The sequence below is a fragment of the Neomonachus schauinslandi genome, chromosome 4 (assembly GCF_002201575.2).
Source record: "Neomonachus schauinslandi chromosome 4, ASM220157v2, whole genome shotgun sequence".
NCBI lineage: Eukaryota > Metazoa > Chordata > Mammalia > Carnivora > Phocidae > Neomonachus > Neomonachus schauinslandi.
In genome coordinates, this window is record NC_058406.1 from 126,808,170 (window position 1) to 126,836,159 (window position 27,990).

The 27,990-nt window shown below is 38.4% G+C and overlaps 2 protein-coding genes across 2 annotated transcripts in view; one reads left to right on the plus strand and one right to left on the minus strand.

Annotated features, from left to right (window-relative positions):
* The window catches only part of XKR9 (XK related 9), a 92,297-nt gene that overhangs the window by 18,942 nt on the left and 45,365 nt on the right, over positions 1-27,990 (plus strand). The window lies entirely within an intron of this gene.
* Positions 192-27,936, minus strand: LACTB2 (lactamase beta 2). Its single transcript, XM_021688635.1, has 7 exons — positions 27,757-27,936; positions 22,546-22,709; positions 16,909-17,035; positions 8,251-8,429; positions 4,990-5,138; positions 1,970-2,051; positions 192-1,324 (listed from the first exon to the last, which is right to left on the minus strand). The coding sequence occupies exons 1-7, from the start codon at positions 27,876-27,878 to the stop codon at positions 1,281-1,283; spliced, it is 867 nt and encodes a 288-aa protein (XP_021544310.1). The 5' UTR covers positions 27,879-27,936; the 3' UTR covers positions 192-1,280.

Sequence of the window (27,990 nt, forward strand, 5' to 3'; positions counted from 1 at the left end):
ATCCATCCCCCCACCCCCCTCCATTTTTTTTTTTTTAAAGATTTTATTTATTTGACAGAGAGAGACACAGCGAGCGAGGGAACACAAGCAGGGGGAGTGGGAGAGGGAGAAGCAGGCTTCCCGCTGAGCAGGGAGCCCAATGTGGGGCTCGATCCCAGGACCCTGGGATCATGACTTGAGCCGAAGGCAGATGCTTAACAACTGAGCCACCCAGGCGCCCCAGTCCTTTGCCCATTTTTGAATGGAGTTATTGTTGTTGTTCAGAGTTATTTTGTAATATGAAATGGTTTCAGGAACACAACAGGTCTCTATGGCATGAAAACAAGTGTTACGATGGTATGAAAATCCTAGGGACCTTGGGAAAAGTGGCAGAAAAAGGTGAGGATGTCAAAGAAAGTTTAAGAAAAATTTTTAAAGTTCTACCTTTAGTGAAGAATTAAAAAAAGGACATTCTCAGGATTCTGAGCTCATTTTAGTATTGCAGTTTGGCAACCTTGTGGGTTAAATAAGCATTGCTGGGCTACCCTGAGAACCTAACTCCTTATTTAAGAACACTACTTGTAATATAAAATGCCCTGTCTTATAAATCCTCTAATTAAAAAAAATTTTTTTGGTATATAATTCATATATATGATAGCTATTTATATACTAAAATCTAAACTTGGAAAGTAAGTTAGTTGTACTAATGGATTACAGAAATAATTATTATATAATGCTTTTAATTAGGAATTTAATATTTTTCAATTACTGTAAGTTGATGTTCATGAATCATTTGTGAGATACCATTATAAAAAAATATACAGGATACAGAGCTATAGAACTAAAGCAAAATCATAATACAATTGATAGAAACATGAAAACAAAGCTGTTATCTACAGATGTAAAGAAGGATTACATAGAAATCTGTGCTGTTAACTGAAGCAGCTGGAGAAATACTATTGGCCATTTGTAACAGATAACTAATCTCCAAGAATAATACCCAGTTTAACTTATATAAATTTTATTATTTTTAAAGTAACCATAAATCTGTTGAACATGGATAAACTGTTGGATTCTGAATTTTTGGTAAAATGTTATACCATTCAGATTAGATAAGCGACCTATATTATACATGTAAAATGTAATATATATTTTAGATGAAATAAGACATTATTTTAAAGTATATTTAGGATTATTTTCAATGTTCTATACTCTATATTCCCTGTAAATAATTATAGTTAAGAAAACATACCATTCTCTAAAAATAAAACAAGCCAACAAAAGCTTTCATTAATCTGAAACTAAAGATTAGCTTTCCATTTCTTCTCAGGATCCGTGTTGCTAACTGTGGAAAGAAAATTAGAGAGTGAAAATTTAACAACAGATAAGCAAATATAATGGATTTTAAGTTATTTTGTGGCTAGAAAAAGCATTAATTCCTAAAATAATTTTGTTGCTTAATATAAAGGTGGTATTTTTTTGTACATATAAAAGCATTGCTGAAGCTTCTACACAAAAAAGTTTTGAGCTTCTTGATTTTAAGGATTAAATTTCTATAAAGATTGTTAATTTGATGAATTAATCTAACACTAGTAAACACTTACAGAATTACTGCTTTAATATTTTTGAGTTTACTACCTTTACTACTGCTAAAACGTCTGGCTGTTCCCAAACCTTATGCATGTGAAATTCTTTGTGGTCGGGAGAAGAGAGGCTATCTTCCCGTTACATGCCTTTGATTGTAGTTCTGGTGGGTAAGAACTGCAACCCCTAAGCAAAATTCTAATTCCTGTGGGAGCTTTAGGTTCCAATTTGTGGTCCACTGGCCTTTCACTACTAACCCTTTCTAGTGCTTGTTTCTCCATCTTACAGTGACGTTCAAGGAAGGACTCTGGTGGTTGTTGTTTTTCCTAAAAGCAAACTAGTTTTGTAAAAAAAGAATATTTTAAATGCTGGTAATAAAATAATTGAAATTTGGAAGTATACTTACATATTTTTCCTTCTTTTTTTAATTTTTTCAAGTGAAGCAAGATATTATGTTCAGCCATTTTATATAAATGCTCAGGAATAGTCTAAAAGAAAAACGAGAGTGAAAGAAGACATTTCTTTTTTTAAAAAAGAATGAGTTAATCTTGTTGAAACAATTAAAACATGCAACAAAAGGAAAATTTTAACTTAAATACATTTTTATATAGGAATAATCAAAATGATTTCACCTTGTATGTGTCTTGCTTTAGGCCACTCTATTTTTATCTATATCCCTATACATAAAATAGCCTGTAAGGTCCATAAGGACAGTAACAGTGTTGGTTTTGTTCTTTACCGTATACCCAGTGCTTAGCAAATGGCACATAGTAGGAACTCTGTATTTTATGAATGAATGAATAATTAAAAATTATTCTAGAGAGTTTTGATGATGCTATGGACCATTGGCCCTATGGTTTATTTACTGGGTTACATGATAATATCTTTGTACATTTCCCTTGGTTATCCTACCTCTGTCGTCCTTTAGTTTTCATCTCGAAACTTCCTTAGACTTCTCTTAAATTCATGTGTACTTACATTGAGTTGTATTGTTGACTCACTTCTTACTCAACCAACTTAGCACAGCAACATCACACGTTAACGTTCCCCAAATATAAACTTCCAACCCCAAGCCCTCTCTTAAGCTCCAGTACCATATCCACCTCTTCTAGATCTAATTAGTGAATCCTCCGCCTAAGATCCTTGAGTGGTCATGCCCAGGTTATTGGATAAAGCCCCTATTTGTTATAAGGCTTCTGTGTGATCATGCCTGTCTTTCCTGCCTCATTTCCTGGGACTCCTTTCCTGGGACCATTCACATATGCATTCTGTGCTCCAGTCATACGCAGTTTCTTTGTGGGTTTTCACATATACAATGCTCTTTTATTACTTGCAGAGCATGTCTTTCCTTCTGTCTAGAATGACTTTTCTCCTGTACTTTGGCTTGGAAAATGCTTACTTCTTCAAGACTCAACTAAATAAGTTTTTAAAGCTTTTCCAGACAAGCCTCGATACCCTGCATCTTCCATCAGGTGAAATTTATTCCTCTTTCTTTTATGCTCTGATATACTGTGTAGAGGTCTTACAGGAAGCCTGGTATGATTAAAAAAACCACGATCTGAGTATCTGACATCTCACTTTTGAGTATGTGACATCTGCTAGTTGTGCGTCTTTGGAAGTTACTTAGCTCACACTTTCTGAGTCAGATTTTTTTTTTAAGTCTATTAAATTGGAATAATTGTATCTTTATGTATTGAAAATTCGAGGTGTATGAATTAAGGGCCTCAAATTACATTTGTAAGTGTAAATCAATGAGTACAGTGTCTAGCACACAATCAGGCACTCAAAAAATGATAGTATTACAATCATCTGTTGAACATGTCTGTTGTCACTAAACTATGAGTTCTTTGAAGGTAGGGATCTGTAGTCATCTTTGTATCTTAGTACCTGGTCCACCGTGTGGCACAGGAAGGGCATTCAGTAAATGTTGAATGAGTAAATCTCCCTATAATACCTATGCCATTCTATACGCAACAGGTACTTGACATATATAATACAGTGAATATAGTGAATACACTCTGAATGCAGAACCAGCATTTTTAAGGGATGGACAATTGCTCGATGACTCATCTGGGAGGGTGATTTAGAGTTCTGCTGTCTGTACTTAAGTTAGGGAAAGAAAAAAAAAACCCAATGTACCAATGTATAGTCTAGCGTGGCTATATTCTAGTATTATGAGGAAATGAACTCTTTCACAGAATTTAAATATTTATATTACCCCTTTGCCAATGGCACTTTTTATCTTTAGCCATTTTAACCATTCATCCCTTCCTTTTAAAACAAAGCAGACTGAGTATATGATTGTTTTTTGATAACTTGGGCCAATGGAACATTAAAGTTCTTTACTAATTACAATTGGCCCTAGGTACTTTTCAAGCTCATCTTTACAGTCTCACGTATCTTACGGCGGTACAGGTTGTAGTAGTGGGAGGTGTTTTTCTTTTAAGTTTATTTATTTTTTAGTAATCTCTATACTCAAGATAGGGCTTGAACTCATGACCCCAAAATTAAGAGTCAGCACACTCTTCTGCCTGAGCCAGCCAGGTACTCTGGTAGTGAGAGTTTTTAAATCCAGGTAATCTTATTCCAGAGCCTGCATTCTTAACCTCTATACTATCCACACAGCAGACATCTAATAAACATTTGCTGAAAAACTAAATTATACTAATCGATTGCCCCACAGTGCTGTTATATATTTACTCAGAGACCACTGGAGCGAGGGCATTTTTTTCCTCTATATACTAAGTTATTCTACTCATGTTCTTTTACACGTGCTTTCTCTTTCTTCTCCCTTGTTAGGCATTGCTACTACTTCTCACTGCTATTAACCCAGTATGTCTCTAGCAGATCACCTGTCTCACTCGCTATGGGCTAGGACACCAATCATTAAGATGGCTACAATAATACATAAATCATTATAAAACTTAATCATAAGGATGTTGGTAATGGTCTCTCTTACAAGATGAAGTCTATAAGGTTTAATGATAGCTTGGAATGTTTCTTTTTGGTTCTCCAGGTCCGTTTTTATTTGTTTAACTTCCGTGTTCTAGAAAGTTGAGATTGCTGATCTCAAATTTATATAAGCAGCACTACTTATAAAATTAACAGACTTATTCTGTTCTGGGATGTAATAAATATACCATACCTATAGTCTACTACAAAGATTATTCTAATAAAACTGTTGCTGTGGGGGCGCCTGGGTGGCTCAGTCGTTAAGCGTCTGCCTTGGGCTCAGGTCATGATCCCAGGGTCCTGGGATCGAGCCCCGTATCGGGCTCCCTGCTTGGCGGGAAGCCTGCTTCTCCCTCTCCCACTCCCTCTGCTTGTGTTCTCTCTCTCACTGTGTCTCTCTCTGTCAAATAAATAAATAAAATCTTAAAAAAAAAAAAACTGTTGCTATGTACAAATAAGATAAATGAAAATTACCTTGTAAATGTTTTTTACAACCTCCATTGCTGTAAATGATTTTTCAAAATTATCACGAAACAATGTAAGAATTTGCTGTTCTCGGATATTTCTGTGAGAAATGTATTCTAGAATTTTAGCTTCAGCGTTATGAATTACTGGGCCATGTCCTGAATTAGAATTATAAAAATTATTTCAACCAGAATAAAAATATCAAGTACAAATGAAGTTAATTTGTTCTATTTAAAAATAATCATATGATGTATTGAAAAAGCATACTAAGTATATAACAAATATGAATTATTTGGAAAACCATACAGTTAGAAGAGATTTAAAAATTATATACAATGCCAAAAACAGAATTATATCAAATAAAATCTGTATGAAATGTTATTATATACATTAAAAATAAAGAATAAACATTTAACAATAAAAATAGTAACCACAAGAGTAATGATAGGTAATACTTACAGAGTGCTCATTATTTGCCAGGCACTGTTCTAAATGCTTAATATATATTATTCTTCTAAGAGTCCAAGGAGGTAGCAACTATTATTATCCCTTCTTTACAGCAGAAGCTGAGGTATGGGGGGCAGAGTGGCAAATAACTTGCCCACAGTTACATGGTGAAGAAGAGATGGAGCTGGAGTTCTGACTTGAGAGCTTTTAATCATTCTATGCTCTTAACCACTATGCCACACTTATATAAGAGATTGAAAAGGGGACTGTAAAAAGTAGCTTCATGTAAGTGACTCAGATCTATTAAAAATTCACAAAAACCACAGTAGAACTTTAAGAATCTTATGTATAAGCTAGTAATTCAGAAATGTTGACAACCCAGATTAAGCTATATTAAAGTCTAGTTGCCCTTTAAAACAGTACAAATTAACATATGACATAAGTCGGTAAGAGGATGTTTAAAATATTTGGGTACAATGTATTCAGAAGCAGACTGTTATCATATGAAGAGCATGGGCTTTGGTTAGAATATTGACAATCATTTACTTGTATGGGGCCATGAAAGTCTGAATCCCTGAGCTTGTTTCTTCAGCCGTGCAATGAAGATACCACTACCTGCTTCACTGGGTTTCTGTGAGGACAACACTGTAAAGGTCCCTGCACAGCACTGGACAGGCTTTAATATATGGTGGCTGTGGCTACAGAACATAATTTACCCATAAGCTCCTGCTGTGCCAATAAGCCAGTTCACTGGGTTCATTAAAGCAAACACTCTAAGAACCTTTACTAGGCAGCCTCTCATTAGCTTTGCTTCATTCAGCGTGAGTGCATCAAACATGTACTCTCTTCTCTTTAAAAACAGCTGTCGGTGTATCATATGACCTCACTGATATGAGGAATTCGTAATCTCAGGAAAGAAACTGAGGGTTGCTGGAGTGGGGGGTGGGGTGGGAGGGATGGGGTGGCTGGTTGATAGACATTGGGGAGGGTATGTGCTATGGTGAACACTGTGAATTGTCTAAGACTGATGAGTCACAGACCTGTACCTCTGAAACAAATAATACATTATATGTTTAAAAAAAAAAAAAAAAAGAGAGAAGATTGTAGGAAGAGAAAAATGAAGAGGGGGAAATCGGAAGGGGAGATGAACCATGAGAGATTATGGACTCTGAGAAACAAACTGAGGGTTCTAGAGGGGAGGGGGGTGGGAGGATGGGTTAGCCTGGTGATGGGTATTAAAGAGGGCACGTTCTGCATGGAGCACTGGGTGTTATACGCAAACAATGAATCATGGAACACTACATCAAAAACTAATGATGTAATGTATGGTGATTAACGTAACAATAAAAAATTTTAAAAAATTCAAATACACACAAAAAATAAAAAAAAAATAAAAACAGCTGTCGGCTTCCATTCTTCTGGTGTCATATTAATCCAAATGCCCAGCTCTACTCTGTTTCCTATCCCCTCAGTGGGATAGAAACGCATGAGACAATATAAGGGTATTGAAGACACTCTATTTACAGAGCTTTCCATGGCTCTGGTTAGGAACAAGTTAGAAGGACTTAAAAAATTAGGTAACCTAGTTTCTTTTTCCTTCTGGGCCCTCTTGTTGAGTGTTATTATCCTTCTCCACTTTTAGGATGGAAGGGAGATTCATACTGCAGAGCAGTGTGTGACAGCTGAGATACTAAAACAGGTTTCTTTTTCCGGAGAAGTGAAATTAATATACAGCTTTAGAGATGACATGGAAGCTACTGATATTTCAGTAGTGTGAGTTAAAAAACTAAAGCTCTGGGCGCCTGGGTGGCTCAGTTGGTTAAGCTACTGCCTTCGGCTCAGGTCATGATCCTGGAGTCCCGGGATCGAGTCCCGCATTGGGCTCCCTGCTCGGCGGGGAGCCTGCTTCTCCCTCTGACCCTCCCCCCCTCTCATGTGCTCTCTCTCATTCTCTCTCTCAAATAAATAAGTAAAATCTTTAAAAAAAAAAACAAAAACAAAAACTAAAGCTCAGAGTTCACGGCTAAAATGTGGCCCACATCAGAAATCTAATAATTAACAAAAGTGAAGATACCTTGTGGAATGAAAAACATTCTCTGATTCCCATGTAAATTTAATTCTTTTGTTTAACAGTTCTATTAATAGCTGTAAAGATGTTAAAAAATAACACCTTATATCTTTATAAATTAATACAACTCTCAGCCTTTAAAAAAAAGATTTTATTTATTTACTTATTTTAGAGAGAGAGGGAGCACGTAAGCGCAGGGGCGGGGGGGGGGGAGAGGGGCAAAGAAGGAGGGAGAGAATCTCAAGCAGATCCTCCATTTAGTGCAGAGCCGGCTGGATGTGGGATGGGGTGGGGGCTCGAGGCTGGATGTGGGGATTGACTGCAGAACCCTGAGATCATGACCTGAGCCATGAGCCAAAGTCAACAGTCAGTCACCCAACCGACTGAGCCACCCAGGCACCCCTAACTCTCCAGCTTTTTTTTTTTTAAGACTTTATTTATTTGACAGAGAGAAACACAGTGAGAGAGGGAACACAAGCAGGGGGAGTGGGAGAGGGAGAAGCAGGCTTCCCGCCAAGCAGGGAGCCCGATGTGGGGCTCGATCCCAGGACCCTGGGATCACGACCTGAGCTGAAGGCAAACGCTTAATGACTGAGCCACCCAGGTGCCCCTAGGGGCATAATTTAAAGAAGCACTTTATGGGTAGCTCTTCAAACCCTGAAAACATAAAGAACACACACACACAGGGACAAACCAAAATGAACCTTCTTCCTCATTTCACACAAATGGTTTGCTAGATTTAAGCAACTACCCACCTGGATATATAATATCAGCTTTGACTTTCAATAGCTTTTTTAGGGAGTTCATATAATCATAGAGGTCTTCAAATATAGTTGTTCCTTCCCCTAGGATGCAATCTCCAGAAAAGATCGCATTCTCCTCTTCTAAAAGTAGAGCGATATGATCATCAGTGTGGCCAGGTGTGTGTATAACTCTGGTTAAAAGGAAATGAAGAAATAGTAAAAATCAGAAACTCTTAGGCTTAGAAGAAATTATTCTCCAGCCTTATCTCTGGATACGACACAAATAAGTGATGTCAAATCGGTTAAAAAACTCCTCCTCTTGTGGCCCACAGAAATTATCATCAGAAAATTTGCTCCTTTAAATCAGATTTCCTACTCTGAAGTACAAATTCAATACTTTTCCCACCTTTTTTAATTTTATAAATAATAAGCATGCACCGATTACAGCAAATTTTGAAAACAGAAAGGAAAATACTTAAAGGAGATATGAATTCACAATCATTCCACTACTCAGAGACAGTGCTTTTACTATTTAAAAACTTTTTTTTTCAATTTTCTTTGCGTAGATGTTTATTTTACAATATACTTTGTGGTAAGACTGTGAGAAAAAAGCACTTTCATAAGTTGCTGTGGGGAGAGCAAAATGGTAATAGCACATGTGGAGGGGAATTTGGCATTTTCTAACAAAATTACATAACCCTTTGACCCACTGGTCCCACAGCTAGAAATTTACCCTGAAAATACACGTTCACAAATACAAAATATATATATAAATTATTCATTACATTATTTATAAAAAAATATAGGAAAAACCCAGATACCCATGATTGGACACTATGGACACACTGTGGTACAACCATACCATGGAATACGATGCAGCAGCCATCAAAAAGATGATGAAGATCTCTGTGAACTGATATGGAGTAATTTGCAGCATATATTGTTAAGTGGTAAAAAAAAAAACAAGCATGGTTCTTTTCGTGCCTCTGCTTTGCTGCTGGGGCAGGCTGCGAGCTGTGCTTGTGTTGCACCCCAACTACCCACCCCTGACCTTAGTTCAGTCTTCCAGGCCACACAAGGTGGGCCTCAGGGCAGGGTGGCGTGTTTGGCCTGGGGTTCGGACCTCTGAGACACACAGGCCGGTGTGCCTGACTGGAGCTGCTCCTATCGTTGATGTGGTATGATCAGGCTACTACAAAGTTTTGGGGAAGGGAAAGCTCCTAAAACAGCCTGTCATCCTGAAGACAGGACAGTAGAAGAGCTGAGCAGAAAATCCATGGGTGTGTGTGGGGGCTGGGTCCTGAAGCCACGGGAGAGGGATGTTCATTAAATGCTACCAAGTGCTTTTCTCTTTAAAACAAATCAAAACAAAGCATGAAAGAATGTTTATAGTTGCTCTTTTGTATAAGAAAGTTGGGGAAATAGGGCGCCTGGGTGGCTCAGTTGTTTAAGTGACTGCCTTCAGCTCAGGTCATGATCCCAGGGTCCTGGGATCGAGTCCCGCATTGGGCTCCCTGCTCTGCGGGGAGCCTGCTTCTCCCTCTCCCACTCCCCCTGCTTGTGTTCCCTCTCTCACTGTGTCTCTCTCTGTCAAATAAATAAATAAAATCTTTAAAAAAAAATAAATAAAAATAAATAAAATCTTAAAAAAAAACTTGGGGAAATAAAAATGTATATGTATATATTTCCTTATTTTTGCAAAAAGAAAGGGAAGATAAAAAACTAATAAAGTATAACTGCCTGTAGGGGTAGGCAGATGGGATGTAAGGAACAGAGATGTAAGCAAGACTTCTCTTGTAACTTTTTTATTAGTTTTAACTTTTGAGCTATGTAAATATATATTCTAAACATAAAACTAAAAAAACGAAAGAAAATGTTAACACTGAATACAGAAAGAAATGAATCTTACTATATACGGGATAGATAACACAGCCATGCTAATATTAATTCAAATAATTTTTAAATACTAAGATTATATATCCTTAATAGAATGTATCTTAAGTTTAAAAGAAGTAGAAAGATATTTTGAACTTTACTTAATAGGTTTATTGTTGGCAGTGTTACTGGTTACTGTGTTTCTGAAACTATTTTGTGTTTACTGCGCAAGAGTATAAACAATAAATTGATGTTGAGAACCAAGGTTTTTACTGTGGGATAAGGGAAAAAAATATATGAATGAGGGAATTAAGGTTCTGGGTTCTCATCTGAATTGAGGAATCCTTATGAATTCATCATTTCATTTTTTTCCTAGCTCTATAAAAGGCCCAGAAGTAATGATACTCCAGTAGTCATGAGCACACCTGACACTTAGTTCTGGAGGGAACTGAAATACCATTTCCCACTCAAAGAAACCAGGGCTTCTTGCAGACATGGCTGGCTCCAGCTCTGGAACAGGGAAAGTAAAATGTGATATGGAGACATCTCTTTTGTTTGATTAAACCTGTTGCAACCTATTGATGAAAGTATTCAATGTTACATGAAAATAATTTCAGGAGGCATATTTCCACGACTAAGAATATGTGGGTGTGGGTGTGTCTCATATCTCACAGACAATCTTACGAACAATCACACATACAATGTGTTTACAAACAGACCCCCAATATTTTTCAATCTACAAAAACTCATGTGGAGTACCACTCTTTTTCAGAGTCTGCAGACTGTCTTATCCATTGATGTGCTTGCAGTGCATCCTTTATTTGTACCCCCTCCTCCAACTCCAGACCTCAGTAATGGTTTTCTTTGATAACCAAGGCAATAGATTTCTTTTTTTTTTTTTTTAGGCTTTTTTTTTTTTATTCTTATGTTAATCCTCATACATTACATCATTAGTTTTAGATGAAGTGTTCCATGATTCATTGTTTGTGCATAACACCCAGTGCTCCATGCAGAATGTGCCCTCCTCAATACCCACCACCAGGCTAACCCATCCTCCCACCCCCCTCCCCTCTAGAACCCTGTTTGTTTTTCAGAGTCCATCGTCTCTCATGGTTCGTCTACCCCTCCGATTTCCCCCGCTTCATTCTTCCCCTCCCGCTACCTTCTTCTTCTTCTTTTTTTTTCTTAACATATATTGCATTATTTGTTTCAGAGGTACAGATCTGAGATTCAACAGTCTTGCACAATTCACAGCGCTTACCAGAGCACATACCCTCCCCAGTGTCTATCACCCAGTCCCCCATCCTTCCCACCCCACCCCCCACTCCAGCAACCCTCAGTTTGTTTCCTGAGATTAAGAATTCCTCATATCAGTGAGATCATATGATACATGTCTTTCTCTGATTGACTTATTTCACTCAACATAATACCCTCCAGTTCCATCCACGTCATTGCAAATGGCAAGATCTCATTCCTTTTGATGGCTGCATAATATTCCATTGTATATATATACCACATCTTCTTTATCCATTCATCTGTTGATGGACATCTTGGCTCTTTCCACAGTTTGGCTATTGTAGACATTGCTGCTATAAACATCGGGGTGCACGTACCCCTTCGGATCCCTACTTTTGTATCTTTGGGGTAAATACCCAGTAGTGCAATTGCTGGATCATATGGTAGCTCTATTTTCAACTTTTTGAGGAACCTCCATACAGTTTTCCAGAGTGGCTGCACCAGCTTGCATTCCCACCAACAGTGTAGGAGGGTTCCCCTTTCTCCGCATCCCCGCCAACATCTGTCATTTCCTGACTTGTTAATTTTAGCCATTCTGACTGGTGTGAGGTGATATCTCATTGAGGTTTTGATTTGGATTTCCCTGATGCCGAGCGATATTGAGCACTTTTTCATGTGTCTGTTGGCCATTTGGATGTCTTCTTTGGAAAAATGTCTGCTCATGTCTTCTGCCCATTTCTTGATTGGATTCTTTGTTCTTTGGGTGTTGAGTTTGATGAGTTCTTTATAGATTTTGGATACTAGCCCTTTATCTGATCTGTCATTTGCAAATATCTTCTCCCGTTCTGTTGGTTGTCTTTTGGTTTTGTTGACCGTTTCCTTTGCTTTGCAAAAGCTTTTTATCTTGATGAAGTCCCAATAGTTTATTTTTGCCCTTGCCTCCCTTGCCTTTGGCGATGTTTCTAGGAAGAAGTTGCTTCGGCTGAGGTCAAAGAGGTTGCTGCCTGTGTTCTCCTTTAGGATGTTGATGGACTCCTGTTTCACATTGAGGTCTTTCAACCATTTGGAGTCTATTTTTGTGTGTGGTGTAAGGAAATGGTCCAATTTCATTCTTCTGCATGTGGCTATCCATTTTTCCCAACACCATTTGTTGAAGAGACTGTCTTTGTTCCATTGGACATTCTTTCCTGCTTTGTCAAAGATGAGTTGACCATAGAGTTGAGGGTCCATTTCTGGGCTCTCTATTCTGTTCCATTGATCTACGTGTCTGTTTTTGTGCCAGTACCATGCTGTCTTGATGATGACAGCTTTGTAATAGAGCTGGAAGTCTGGAATTGTGATGCCGCTGGCTTTGCTTTTCTTTTTCAACATTCCTCTGGCTATGCGGGGTCTTTTCTGGTTCCATACAAATTTTAGGATTATTTGTTCCATTTCTTTGAAAAAAGTGGATGGTATTTTGATGGGGATTGCATTGAATGTGTAGATTGCTCTAGGTAGCATTGACATCTTCACAATATTTGTTCTTCCAATCCATGAGCATGGAACGTTTTTCCATTTCTTTGTGTCTTCCTCAATTTCTTTCATGAGTATTTTATAGTTTTCTGAGTACAGATCCTTTGTCTCTTTGGTTAGATTTATTCCTAGGTATCTTATGGTTTTGGGTGCAATTGTAAATGGGATCGACTCCTGAATTTCTCTTTCTTCTGTCTTGTTGTTGGTGTATAGGAATGCCACTGACTTCTGTGCATTGATTTTATATCCTGCCACTTGACTGAATTCCTGTATGAGTTCTAGCAGTTTTGGGGTGGAGTCTTTTGGGTTTTCCACATAAAGTATCATATCATCTGCAAAGAGTGAGAGTTTGACTTCTTCCTTGCCAATTTGGATGCCTTTGATTTCTTTTTGTTGTCTGATTGCTGTGGCTAGGACTTCCAATACTATGTTGAATAGCAGTGGTGATAGTGGACATCCCTGCCGCGTTCCTGACCTTAGGGGGAAAGCTCTCAGTTTTTCCCCGTTGAGAATGATATTCGCTGTAGGTTTTTCATAGATGGCTTTTATGATATTGAGGTATGGCAATAGATTTCTTAAATGAGGGGATCAGAAATTCTAACTCTCCAGTCACCCGGGTAGCTAATGCTTTAATCTGCATAAAAACTGTGTTAAAATTCACTTCACATAGGCAGGAGGAAAAAAGGAGATGACATCAGAGGTGCTTTGCTAAAGATCAGAGGAACTGCAGCTGTGGCCTCCCCATTCATCAGGTGGCACATTTATCCAGTTCTGCCACTTCTGTGATAAGAGTAGACTTTATAAAGATGGCTCCCTTACAAGGTTTAGAACAGTCAACAAAAGCTGTCAGACTGACTTTTGAGAAATGGGACTTAGGTCACTAGAAAATTCTTGAAGGTTATATTCAATTAAATCCTACTGAAAAATCTGCTTCCTACTTTTTTTACTAAAGGGTTCTTGGTGGGTATTGTCCCTATCGCTAATGTATTTTTTCCCCCCCAAATTGGCAAATAGATCAGATCAACTGGACATCAAATACTTGAGGACTTAAGTATATTTTAACCTTATGTTTATGGAACTTTTGCTTAATGATGAATCTTCTTGTTAATATTTAAAACAATTGGGTTTTTCTGACTTTATAAAAAGGGAAATTGGAAAGTATCTGTCATCAGTAAACTAAATGTTTTATTCAAATTCTAGTATAATTATAATTTATTTTTGTGAAAAGGTTATTTACTAAGTCATTTTTAAAAAGACTTATTTTAGATAGAGACACACACAGAAACAGAGACAGAGTGGGGAGGGGCAGAGGTAGGGGGAGAGAGAGCCTTAAGCAGACTCCATGGTGAGTGCAGACCCCGACATGGGGCTCGAGCTCATGGCTCTGAGATCATGACCTGAGCTGAAACTAAGAGTCGGATGCTCAACCAACTGAGCCACCCAGGCGCCCCTGATGTTGTTGTTTCTTGATCTGAAAGCTGCTTAAATGATTTGTTCAGTTTGTAATAGTACACCACATTGCACACAGATGATATGCACACTTTTCTTTTTGTATACTTTAATAAAAAGCTTAAAATAGGGGAGCTTGGGTGGCTCAGTCAGTTAAGCATCTGCCTTTAGCTCGGATCATGATCCCAGGGTCCTGGGATTGAGCCCCACATTGGGCTTCCTGCTCAGTGGGGAGTCTGCTTGTCCTTCTCCCTCTCCCCTTGCCCCTTCTTCCTGCTTGTGTCTGTCTCTCTCTCAAATAAATAAATAAAATCTTTTTTTTTTTTAAAAAGCTTAAAATATATTGGCTGTTTATGGCAGATGGGTGGTAATTAACTACCAAGGGCCGAATGTTCTTAATCTGCAAATCAGGTATAGATCGAATATCCATGATTCTGTGATAACTAATAAACTAGTACTGTGATTCCCAAGCCTTTGAGATAGATCTTTAATGTGTGATGGGGGAAATTCAATATTGTCAAGAATACTCTCTGAAGAATTAGTAATGTAATGTTTATTATCTTTTGGCATCATGAACAAATTATAGGAGACACATCATATTTCCAACAAGAACATTTTAAGATTACCCAGAAATTAGTTGGGTTTATAAATTAAATTTACAAATCAAGAGCATACTAGGAAAAAGGGAACGCTGGCTTGAAAGGGGGCATGGATACCCAGTTCTTCATCTTCTCTTTCTCATTCACCTGCTAATCTACTCCCGTCTTTGTAGATATTTACTACATGTTGGATAAATATTCAGTGCCTTCTATGTGCCAGGGACTGAGGATCTGAAGATGAATCTGGCATCTGCCGTGTATCAGAGAATAGCTAACTTATCATCAAACCTCCTTCCTCTTTTTCCTGGGCATGAAGTTCAACTCTACTTCCCAGCCTGGGGTGGCCTATGACTGAATTTACAGCCAATGCAATAGAAGGTCTGGTCTGTGAAAGCCTCCCGTGAAAGATCCCTTCCATGCTCCCTCTCTGCCACCCACTGGACTGACTGAGGTGAACAAAGCGACCTTGAAACCAACTATTGAGGACAGTAGAATCACAAGATGGAAGGTGTCTGAAACATTATTTGCAGCGGGGCCACTTGATAGTCAGGAACCTTTCCTGGATGTTACGTAACTGGGAGGAAAACTTATTTCATGTATGAACCATTATACATTTTGGGGTCGGTTTGCTACAACAACTGGCATTAACTAATACTGTGAACCTAAGGGGTTGATTACCTTTTATGGAGATACCTACTTACAGACTTAAGATTACAATACAATTTAATAAGTGCTATGATAAAATAATAAAAGTTATACGAAAGTTAGAGGAGGAAAGGGGTGCCTGGGTCCTGGGATCAAGCCCTGCATCAGGCTCCCTGCTCACTGGGGAATCTGCTTCTCCCTCTCCCTCTGCCTCTCCCCCTTGGCTTGTCCTCCCACCCTCCCTCGCGCTCGTTCATGCTCTAATAAATAAATAAAATCTTAAAAAAAAAAAAAAGTCAGAGGAGGGAGCAGTTAATTCTGCCTGGAAAGGGTTCTTGAGGTAAGTAACATGTGAACTGAAGTCTGAAGAATGAATAGGTAAGAATTTATGAAGGAGACAGTAGGGGGAAAGCCGTGATGCCTACCTGGTAAGGGGGGGGGGCATGAGGGAAGGCATGAACATACATAACGTGTCCAGGTATTTGGATATGGCTAATTGTGTTTACAATGGCAGTGGTAGGAAATTGGACCAGAAAAGTGGTTTGGGGCCAGATAGCAACATGGTAAGGAGAATAAACATGATCTTGTATGCGGTGAGAGTTATTCAAGGTTTCAAGTGACACGGGGTATGAACTGGAAAGGGAAGCCTGGAGACAGGAATATTAAACAAGAAGTAATGGTAGTGGACATGAAGAAAAAGGGACAGTATGGACCAGTATTTTTAAGGTAAAATCTAACACAATTAGATGTGGTGGGCAGGAAAAGGGGGAGTGATAAAGGTGAAGTGGAACCAGCTTCTATCTTAGAAGAAAAAATAAAATCTTAAGTGCTGAGAGCAGTAGGTGTTCTGAAGTCAGAAAGCAAGTAGATTATGGGGGACAGAGGAGAAACCTAAGTAGTTCAGTTTTAAAATTACTGAGTTTGAAACAACTTTTCGACCTCACTTAGGTCATGGGAGATTAGGGGTCTGGCCTAAAATGTATTTACTTTAGGTCATCTTTTGGAATTGAGAGCATGAGAAAGTCCTGAATTTAACTGATGAGTAGAGCCCTAAACCATCCTAACAGGAAATGCTAATTTATTTTTTAATTTAAATTTTATTTAAAAAATGGTAATCATATAATTCAAACAAATAATTTTAAAAGGGTAGAGTGAAAAGTCTTTCTTTTCTCCTATTTCTCAAGCAACCTGGTTTTTCTTTCCAGAGTAACCATGTTATCAGATCTTTTATATCCTTCCTGAGATATTCCTCACTCATATAAGCAAATATTCAAAAATCTTCCTTTACTCCCTTTTTATAAGACACATATATAACCTCCCCCTGCCCTTCCCTAGCTAAAGGACATTTACTGACCTGAGAGTGGCACCTTCAGTTTTAATCACATCTCCATCTTCCAGATAAAAATATTGTTGCTTTCCATCTCCTATAATTTCTTCTCTCGGAGGATTCCGTGGGAGTTTTTTAATGCAATATGCAGTGTCTAGTAACAAAACACGTAAAATATATTAAGTCATACTTTAAGTGATAATTCAGCCTTTTAAGAGATCAACTTTCTCTCCTAATCTTTTTCTCGTATTTGGTTTTTACAGTAATATATTAAGCCCTTTCTCTACCCCATTAATTTATTTCAGCCATTTTTATTCTGTCCTGTTTCAAACTCCTTGCTTTTGTAACTGTAGCTCGATTCATGATTTTGTTCCTCTAAGTCTGCAGTCTACCTATTGGTTCAATTTTGCACTTTTGTCATTTCATATTTAATATCTGATTTCATTAAAAGTTGACTCTCTTTAAATTTTTCTATGGAAACAAAAAAAAATAAGAGATCAACTTTCATAGAGCTAACATTGTGAATGACTGCAAAAAATATTAACATTAAGACACAAGAGAAAATGGGATGGGTTACAGCAGCCTATGTCTGGAATTTGAACTATTTTTTCTACCTCAACAAAAGAGCTTTTTATTCTCTCATGCACTTCTAGGTCTACACCTTTTTGTTCTAGTCACTCTTATTTTATATAAAAGTTTGAAAGTAGTTCATCATAATCTCGGCTAGCTTTGATATCAAGATGGGTGTTGAAGAGGCAGCAATACAGAACCGGGGAACGTTTTTCTGTCTAGTCTTAGCAGATAGTAAAAGAAGTCATGGCATCATGGCAGTACTTAGTAATAAAAGGATGATAGCATAATGTTCTTTCTGTGAATGCTGAAAGGAAGCCCCAAACCCAGGACAAAGATATTAAACCATTAAAATAAATTTAACCCATACTACCTCTCACTGACACAAAGAAAATCAATTAACCAATCAATAGCTGGGTGCCAAGTATACTATATACAGTGAATACAAGCATGGTGACATTGAAGTGCTTAAAAACTATCACAGTTGGGGAAATAAAACTTACAAATAAATAAATACAGAACTATACTCAGAACCATTTAATGAATACTAAATGGGCAATTCAGCTAATAAAAGCCATAGTAGTTTAGAGAAAGGAAAACAATTAGGAAAAAATTCACAAATATGACAGAACTTGAAGTGTGGCTTACAAGATGAGTGGTTTGGGAAATGGTACAGAGAATGATTTGTAGGTAAGGGGAACAGCATTAGGAAAAGCAAAGAAATGACAATGAGCGTGGCATACGTGCAACAAAGTATGCTACCAATTTGTCCAATGCAAAACACGGCTGAGACGTGGAGATAAAGTGGGATTAGATGAGCTCAGATCATGGAAGGCCTTAAATTGCCTTTCATAGAATAGAGGAATTTATTTATTTATTTATTTTTAAAGATTTTATTTATTTATTTGACAGAGAGAGACACAGCGAGAGAGGGAACACAAGCAGGGGGAGTAGGAGAGGGAGAAGCAGGCTTCCCGTGGAGCAGGGAGCCTGATGTGGGGCTCGATCCCAGGACCCTGAGATCATGACCTGAGCTGAAGGCAGACGCTTAACCAACTGAGCCACCCAGGTGCCCTGGAATAGAGGAATTTAAACTCTACCATATGTGCACCATTGTACACTCTTCAGAAAGAAAATGAAATAGTGTTAACTAGTTGATCAATATGGCAGCTCTAGGTGGGATACTGGAGGGCGAGAGATCAGAAACACCAGGAGGGGGTGACTAATAACTCAGCCGGAAGGATGTGAATATTAGAACTAAGATGACAGCAACAGAAATATGGGAGAAAGAGACATTCAGAGAAAAACTGACAAGGCACAGAAGTCAGGCTAGTATGGAAGATAAAGGAGACAGAAATATTGCAAATATAATAAAAATAAAATAAAACAACTGGGACTAGACCTTCTCTCTCCAGCTCCAAACTCCATTATTTTGTATCTTAGAGGCTGGAGCAAAAAATAATATGCTATTCTGGGAACTGGCATTACATAATAAGGCTGTCTTCATTCTGGAGTGAGATGGGGAGGTTTTTTGGTATGTGTTTATTTTTAATCTGTATAATTTTTCTTTCAGTAAAGAAGTTAGAGGTATTATATTTCTAGTTATGAGACCTCCGGCACACACTCCTCCCAAAAAACTCACCATTATCTCAAAATTATAAAACAAATATTATACTATAAAATAACCTGTGTCAGTTTTTAAAGTTATGTGCGAATACGAAAACACATATCCTACTCAAAATAACAGTCTGTATAGGCAGGAGGGAGAAGGGCATGCTGAAAGCAATCATATAATAATCATTATTATGTTTAATAAAAGCTTATGGAGATATAACTCAACAGTATAAAATTCACCCTTTCAAAGAGTACAGTTCAGTGTTTTTAAAGTATATCCAAAGAACTGTGTAACTATCACCACTATCTAATTTTATAACATTTTCAAACCCCTCAAAGAAACCCTTTACCCAACTGTAGTCACTCCCTCTTCTCTCCTCCTACCAGCCTCTGGCAATCACTTATCTACTTTGTCTCTATCATATGATTATTTTAACAGGAGGAAACCCTCAGTCACTTGTTAAAGGTTTGAATAATGGCTTATAACATTATTCTTAATGCTAATTATTGAAGCTGATACAAACATGTGATATTGCTTATAATTCTTTCTTTCTTTCTTTTTTTTTTAATTGAGAGAGAGAGAGAGAATGATAGAGAGCATGAGAGGGAGGAAGGTCAGAGGGAGAAGCAGACTCCCTGCTGAGCAGGGAGCCTGACGTGGGACTTGATCCCGGGACTCCAGGATCATGACCTGAGCCGAAGGCAGTCGCTCAACCAACTGAGCCACCCAGGCACCCTGCTTATAATACTTTCTAATGAAAACACAATCTAATTGAATGGCACAGAAGCAAACATTTGACTCCTCGGACCGGAATGTGAAATACATGGCAAAGATCCAACTTCAGCTGCAAAATAACAACTATCATGATCACAAAAATGTAGTTTGTAAGATTTACTCAAAAACAAACCAAAAACACTGGGGGCAGCCTGGGGCTATATAGTTCTCATGTCTAGTAAAATTCTGGCTTCCTGCCAGCCACTGGGAGTTCTGGAATTATACACTGATTATATCTTAAACTTTTGAAAGTAGGTTGCTGTATCTTCTCATAGAAATCTTATAACTGGCATTCATAATTTTGGTGTTGCCTGTAAAACCACAAGTTGTTAGCATCATAAAGCAGTTGAAAAGTTTCTGCCATACTAATAACTAAGTAGTAAAACGATCTGGAGCAAAGAAAATAATAAAACAAAATGGAACAAGAATACTAGCGATTAAGGATTTAGAGAATGAAGAAGTACATGGACTCTTGGGAGATTCTGAAAGGTAACCTCTGCACGATTTCAGTGCTGAGCAACTCAAGGTCTGTATGCAGCTAGTCTAGCTTCAATAAAGTTCAGACTGAAAGTCAACAAGCTACTTCTCAAAGTATTAAAATTTTAGTGGCTACAGAGCAGGGTCAAATTTCTCTTTGACTTTCTTTAAATCAACCTAATAGGTAATCTATTATACAAATATTCATTATTTTGTATGGAACCCAAACGATTTAAATTTTTTAAAAAAGATTTTATTTTAGAGAGAGAGAGAAGGAGAAAGAGAGAGAGAGAGAGAGAGAGTGTGTGTGTGTGTGTGTGGGAGCAGAGGGAGGAGGAGAGAATCTAAAGCCGACTCCTCCCTGAGCGTGGAGCCTGATGCAGGGCTCGATCTCATGACCCTGAGATCATGACCTGAGCTGAAATCAAGAGTTGGATGCTTAACCAATTGAGCCACTCAGGTGCCCCTAATTTTTAATTTAAATATATAGCTTAAGTGTCCATTAACAGGTGAATGGTTAAACAAATCCTGGTATAGTCCTACCATGGATTACCACTTGTCAATAAAGGAACAGACTATTGTTACTGAAACATAGGTGATCTCAAAAACATGATGCTGTGAGAAAGAAGCTAGAGAGTGATTCTGTATGCTTCCATTATGTGGCAAGGCAAAATTAATCTATAGTAAAATAAAGCAGATCAGTGGTTGCTAGAGGGGGATTATTGCAGAGAGGCACCAGGAGACCTCTTTTTGGGGTCATGAGAGTATTCTTTATGTTGACTGGATCCATCACAAAGGTGTTTATCAAACTATACTCTTAAAATGGGTACATTTTATGTATGTCAATTCAAGCTCAATAAAGTTGATTTATGAAGGAGAAAAAGTAGGCCATAAACATTTAAAATGTTTAACATTAAATTAAAACTCATGCTAAAAAAGTTGGCCAAAGCTAGTCAAGAACCTTCAGCATAGTTTTTTAATTCACAAAATTTACTGGTAGATAGACAAGAGAAAGGTGAGGAAAAGTTAGACTGAAAGATAAGGATTTCCTGTGGCATATAGTCCTCTAGGATTGTAAGAAAGGAGGTTAAGAGGGTAACAAAGTGAGGTTAGAGCGTTTTTCATAATGGGCAGCCTGGTGATATTGGGTGCTTTGGTTGATAACACTTTGGTGTCCCAACTGTAGTCTCAAGTCTTAAAAGGAAGACATTTAAAAATATTTAAAAACACGAGTTGAATGCGTATGTATGTTCCTTTTGTGAATGAACGTTCCTGACCTCCTGTCCTTCATATGCCCCGAACTTGCCAAGCACAGCCCGATTCCAGTATCTCTACTCCTGCAATGTCTTCTGTCTGGTATAGCCTCCTCTCGGATACCTGTATAGCTTACTCTCTTCTCCCTATCCACCCTAGATACAAGCCACTGCCCTTCCCCCACTTTATTTTCTCTCCCCTTTTTCTTCACTTAGCTTTATTTTTCTTCATAGCACCTATCACCATCTGACCTACTACGTACTTACCATTTACCTTCCCTACTAGAAAGCACGCTTTATGAGAGCAGAGTCTTTGTTTTGTGCACTGCCACATCCCTTGTGCCAAGAACAGTGCCTGGACAGAGTGGTCACTTGAGTATTTGTTGAAGGAAGGAAGGAATGAATGAATCTATGTGTGTGATGGTAATATGGGGGTATAAGGAGAGAGGCGGTAAGGTGTCAGTACTGAATAGGTTTCAGGGACAGAGAATTATCAATACAATGATCTTTCACCAGCATTTTAGTGTATCATAGTAATTGCCTTAAAGTTATGGAAGACCTAAGATCATGTTTAGAGTGTGGACAGTAACAGCAGCTACCTCACAGTACCCGTGTAGAGTGTTTAGCACAGTGCCTGGCACACAGTAAATGCTCAAGAGTGGTTAGTTATTATTAACTCGGAAGTAGCAATCATCATTACTACTACTACTACAGACAAAATTCAAACTGACCTTCATCCCTGGCAAAGGGAAAAATAAGAGGGATAAGAGATCTGAAATAGAAAATAGGACTTTTCCTTTCCTCTTTTGTTAAAATTGGGGGCAGTATTAAAAGTATATTAATTTCTAAAAATACCATGTAAGTATATAAGGTATTCAGTAAATGACTGACTAGCTTACTTACTTCTGTAACAGAAATAAATTATTCTGAAAACACAGTTTTCCTCAAAGAGCTTAATTAATGTTTTCTGTTTACCATTACTGATGCTTTTACAAATATCTCCTATGCCCCCAGTATGATCATGGTGCCAATGAGTCACTATGATTTCCTGGATTGTTGCGTTAAATTCAGTCAGAGCCTGCTTTAAACAGCTGATATATTCTGGAATTGCTGGTTCTCCAGTGTCAATGAGGATTCTCCTGAAAATTAAATGGATGATAATCACACAATTGGAACACAGAATTAATAGTAGCATATTTCTCACACAGATAATTCATATTATATTTAAGAAACTGCATAAATTGCTTGGCTTTCAACTTGCTTGAAAACCAGCTATATGATATTTCACCTTAACTATAGTAATCTCACTAAGAAAAGTTTTTTGAAAAAATCTTATAGCTCCATGTAAGTCTGAACTTGGCAAATTCAAGGCACAATAATATTGAATACTTATACAGCACTCAAATATGGCACTATTCCAAGGACCTTATGTATTTTAACAATTGTGTTCCTCATCACAACTATTTAAACTAGGTATTTCATTGTACAACTTGCCCAAGGTTACTCTGCAAATAAACGGCAAGACCAGAATTCAAACCTGGGTATTCTGTCTCTAGAATATGTGTTTTTATCCACTCTGCCTCTGAGATCTTTTACAACATACTCAAATGTCTCATAGATATGAAAGAATTAGATTCAGTGGTATTCCTAAAGAAACCTAGTCTTCTGCGCTACATACAAAACTTATTACTAAAGTTTTACATTGGCTTCCTTCCAAATGAAAATGAAAGGAGTAGGGAAGCATGGGGAAATGTCTGAGTTGCTTTATTTCTTTACCTAGACAACCCATTAGTTATATTTTTCTGCTTGTGGTTCTGAACCTTCTTTATACTTTGTATGCCCTTCCTCACTATTTCACAGGATGATGGTCTTTCTCTATAAAGTTTTCCTGAACTAAAAAAGAAGGGGGACATCTTCCTCCTCAAGAACCAACTCACAAACTTTTTAATTCAGGCTGCTTCACAATAACATCTCCCTAATTCAGGTTGGGGGAGGGAAGATTAGTCTTGATGAAAAGTCTCAGTCATTCACTCATTAGTACATTAATAACTGCATGAATTATCTACTATGTGCCATGTCTTTCTTGCAAGACAAAAAAATCCTGTTTGCATTCTAGTGGAAAGTGGGAAGAAGGACCTATGAAAACCAACAGTAATAGTGACAGATAAACGGCATTCTGCAGAACATTCAAATGGGGTAAATATGACCCGAAGTATCTGGATGGCTATTTTATATTGGATGGTTTGTTTCCCTAACCCTATTCCCTGAGACGCACAGCCAATAAAAACAAATTGTCCTGTCATGGGGGAGGGGGTGGGGTGGAGAGGTGGGGACAATGGCCTTGTGGTCCATAGGCTTTTATCTACACCTTAAGTTCCACAGACCAATGGCTCTACTTTACAAGTACACAGAGTTATAACTGTCCCTTCTGGAGAAAGGGAAACTAGATGGATATACTGGCCCATGTATGCATTATGAGGTTCTGTAGGCAGTGGAAATATAAGGAGGAGATGGTTAAAAAACATTTAGGAGGCACAATCAACAGGATTTTTTTTTAAACAACTGGATGTGGAAGGGAAGGGAAAAAAATTGATGATTTTGAGGTTTCTAGGTGAGATGACTGGTGTGTCATTAACCAAGACTATAAAACACTGGAGGGAGCAAATTTGAGATAAACGTGGTTTGGGTCACAATGAATTTTGATGATGTTGCCAGCCATCTTCCGTTGCTTTTTCTTCACAGCACTTATTACCATATGACATATTATATATTTACATGTTTATTAATTTATTGCCTGTCTCCACACCCTCCCACAGCCTACAAATTTAAGCTCCATGGGGGAAGGAACCTGGTCTGGTTTTGCCAGAATCTAGACGGTGGCATGTACTAGATAATAAATGTTTGTTGGATGAATAAATAAGGTAGTGGCTTTATTTTTATTTAATCATCAAAACAATCCCGAGATTTTACTCTCATTGTACAGATGAGGAAACTGAGGCCTTGACAAGTTAGACATATATGTAATATCGTAATTTGCCTAGAGTCATGAACTCCAGCACAGGATATATTTGATTCCACACTTTTCTAACTGCAATGCCCATATCACAAGTAGGTAGAGCAGCAGGCCAAGGAAGAGGGAGAAGCAGGCCCCCTGCTGAGCTGAGCAGGGAACCTGACGTGGGACCTGATCCCAGGACACTGGGATCATGAGGGATCATGACCTGTGCTGAAGGCAGACACTTAACCAACTAAACCACCCAGGCTCCCCAATGATCATAGTTTCTAAATGGAGATGAATATACATACCATTTTGAGGTATCTATCATGACCGCAATATGCGACGAGAATATTAGAGAAAAAAATCACAGGTACTGCTATTACTACTATGGTTTGTTGTCCATATTCATGATTGAATAAAGGCTAATCTTCAGTCTGAGATTAATAATGGTATAATTTTTTCCCCCCCAGCTAAGGTCAAACTCCCTGAATTATATCGTTTTGGGGACCATAGACTTCAGATTAACAACCCCCCGATTCTGGTAGAGGAGGAAGAGAAGGAAGAAGAGAGATGATAAAATCAAGTCTGAGCTACTATGAATGAACTATTAATTGTTTGTTGATGTAACCCCAGTTGTCTAGAACAGTCCTGGCACAATAAATGTTTACTGAATAAGTTCAGTTCAAATTCTAACAAATGATTACCGTGTATAAGATACTGTGTTATATTCATTATAAGATGCAAATCATTAGGTATTTTCTGAGCACCTACCATGAACCCAGTGTTGTCTGGATGCTGTGATGGAAGAAGTGATAATAACAGCTAACATTATGGTACGCTTTCCATATGCTAGAATGTTAAGTGCTTTTGATATGATTTTTCATTTAAATTTCACTGAATCCTCATAACATCCTTTGAGGTGGGTGCTATTCAATCCTCATGGTACAGATAAGGAGTCTGAAGCTTAGAGAATCAACTGTCTTGTCTAAAGTCATAAGCTAGGATTCGGATTTAGGTAATCAGAGTATAGAGTCTTAACTCTAATTACTACACTAGACTGCCTTTTTCTATTAAAAGATAAACTATTTGCCTCCAGGGAGTTACAATTTTGATAGTAAAGGTTAAAATTGCAGCTTTTACAGTTTCTTGAGCAGAAGAGGAAGTTGGACACCAAGGAAGTCGAAAAGATCACCTAGGTAGAGAATATAGCATGAGAACAGGACAGACTAAGATTACATCTTGAGGAACTCACACACTTAAAGATCAGGTGAAGAGGCTGATTCCACAAAGGAGACTGCGAAAGAACAGCCAAAAAGGTAAGAGTAAACTAGGAAGAATGTGGTGTTAGCAAATCAAGGAGGGATTGGTCAACAGTGTCAAAGGTACTGAAGTTCAAATACAATGGGAATGGAAAAATGCCATTGGATTTGGTAATATAGGAGCCACCTGTGATCTTGAAACTGTTTTGTGCAGAACAGGTGGATACCAATATCTGAACCTCTTACTTGGACCCAATTAATATTCATCTCTTGCCACCTGACTTCTACTTTATACAGTAGAGTAGCATCATCTACACATTAACTTATTCTAGCTCAACTATATGTATTCATGACATATATGTCACATATGACTAATTCCACTGGCCACTCCATCCCATGAGTTTATGCCAGTGGTAGTGGAAGCAGTGTAAAGTGGGAGACCATGAATGTCTTCCCTCAGTCCTTTTCAGATTCTTTATGTCTCTTTTAGCACAAGCACTTTGCTACACTGAATGTGGTTCTAGTGTTTAAAGATACAGTATGCATTTTTCATATAACATGGCCCCTAAATGCAAGCCAACTTCATCTGGTTTTCAAACAGAACCAGCCATTTGCTTCATTGCTGGAAGAAAAAGCAGGCTGCACCGAACTTATTGTGATTGTACACAATCTCCAACGCAGTGCCTCCTAAGAGACTTCTTAGGGTAATTTTGACTATATTCAATGTTTAGAATAGGTACTGACATTAGAACTAGTTTAACATGACACGCTGAAGAGAGAAGAGAACGCCTATGGACTTTGGGGGTGTGGGAGTCCCAGGCAAGACAGACTCTACTCTAGATATAAAGTATTTTTTCTGTTGAATTCTCTATCCTCCTAGATTCTGCAGGCAGCCCAAGCTCCCGTACTTACTTGACCCTGCCTTGTTTATTCTGAACCTAACTTCTGCCTGTCCGACTTCAGTACTTCCAGTTCCTGCATCCTGCTCCATCTAAAATTCTGATTTACTGGAAAAAGGCAAATACAGCAGATACTTCAAATGAAAACTAAAATTACTATTAAACTGTTTTCTAGAAATCAGTTATATTAATTTTAACACATCTTGAAATATACACTTAAATTTTATGCTTAAAGGGAACTGTATCTTATTTTTATTTTGTATTGTGTAGGGTATACTAAAGACCAAGGATATAAAAACTGTTCAATGCACATTGGTGCAGTACACCACATCTCCCCACTTCTGCATAATTACACTAAAACAATGCAGCTGAACAAGAGAAAAATAGAAATACAGATAGGTTATTCCATCTGCAAAAATAACTTAAATGAGGCTACACAATAGTAACAAAAACCAAAATCAGTCCGCTCCTCTTCCCCAAGTGCTAGGGGGATCCTTGGTGTTTCAGACTCGAGTAATTTGGAAGCAAGAAAATCCTGCCCTCTGCTGCTGAGTTAAAAAGGCCTCAGCCCAATTAATCACTTTTGTGAAGGGCAAGTTATAGTCTGAGCAAAACACTGGTGAAAAGTCAGAAGGTGAGCAAAGTAAATGCTTTCCTGGATTTTTAACTCCAGGCGATCCTAATTTCTCAACAGCTTAAACACTCACCCTGGCATTCAACATTAGGCAAAGTCAATTGGGTTTCAAAACCAGGAAGTTTTGTTTTGTTTCTTTTTCCTCATTATTTCTCCCTCATTAGCCATAACCCACGTTACAGAGGTTACCAGGCGGTATTGCAGTGATGTGGGGGAGGCCTGGAATCGGGGCGTCCGAGGGTGGTCCTGGGTGGGGCTGCCAGGCCCGGACTGGACGCTGAGCTCCAGGTTGCATGGGCGCATAGCCTCTCCGCTTCCGGCGAGCAGTAGTCCCAGCCCCAGCTCTGTGGGTCCCGCAGGCCGGGGTGTTTGCTAGGGAGGAATGGGGACGTTTACCTGGTGCCGATCCCTACCAAGTAGGTGTTGGTGCCCTGCAGGGTCATGGGTCCCGGGTTACAGCCCAGGATGCGCACCACCCGACTGGACAGCCGCTCGACGCGCTGCAGGACAGCCGACATACCTGCTTCTGCAGCCCGCCGGCGCGCGTCGACTCGAGCGCGGAACTGGTTATTAGGCCCGTGCGGGGGAGGAGGCGGGGCGGGGCCGGCAGTCGCCTGACGTAGCGTGACC

Bases quoted from the DNA above. Each gene is read 5' to 3' on its own strand.
- LACTB2 (XM_021688635.1), bottom strand. From the start codon at position 27,878: ATGTCGGCTGTCCTGCAGCGCGTCGAGCGGCTGTCCAGTCGGGTGGTG. The intron at 17,036-22,545 runs GTAAACAGAAAA...TTTTGTTACTAG, and splicing joins TTGTAAAAGCATCAGTAATG to ACACTGCATATTGCATTAAA. The intron at 5,139-8,250 runs GTGGGTAGTTGC...ATTCTAATTCAG, and splicing joins AGCTGATATTATATATCCAG to GACATGGCCCAGTAATTCAT.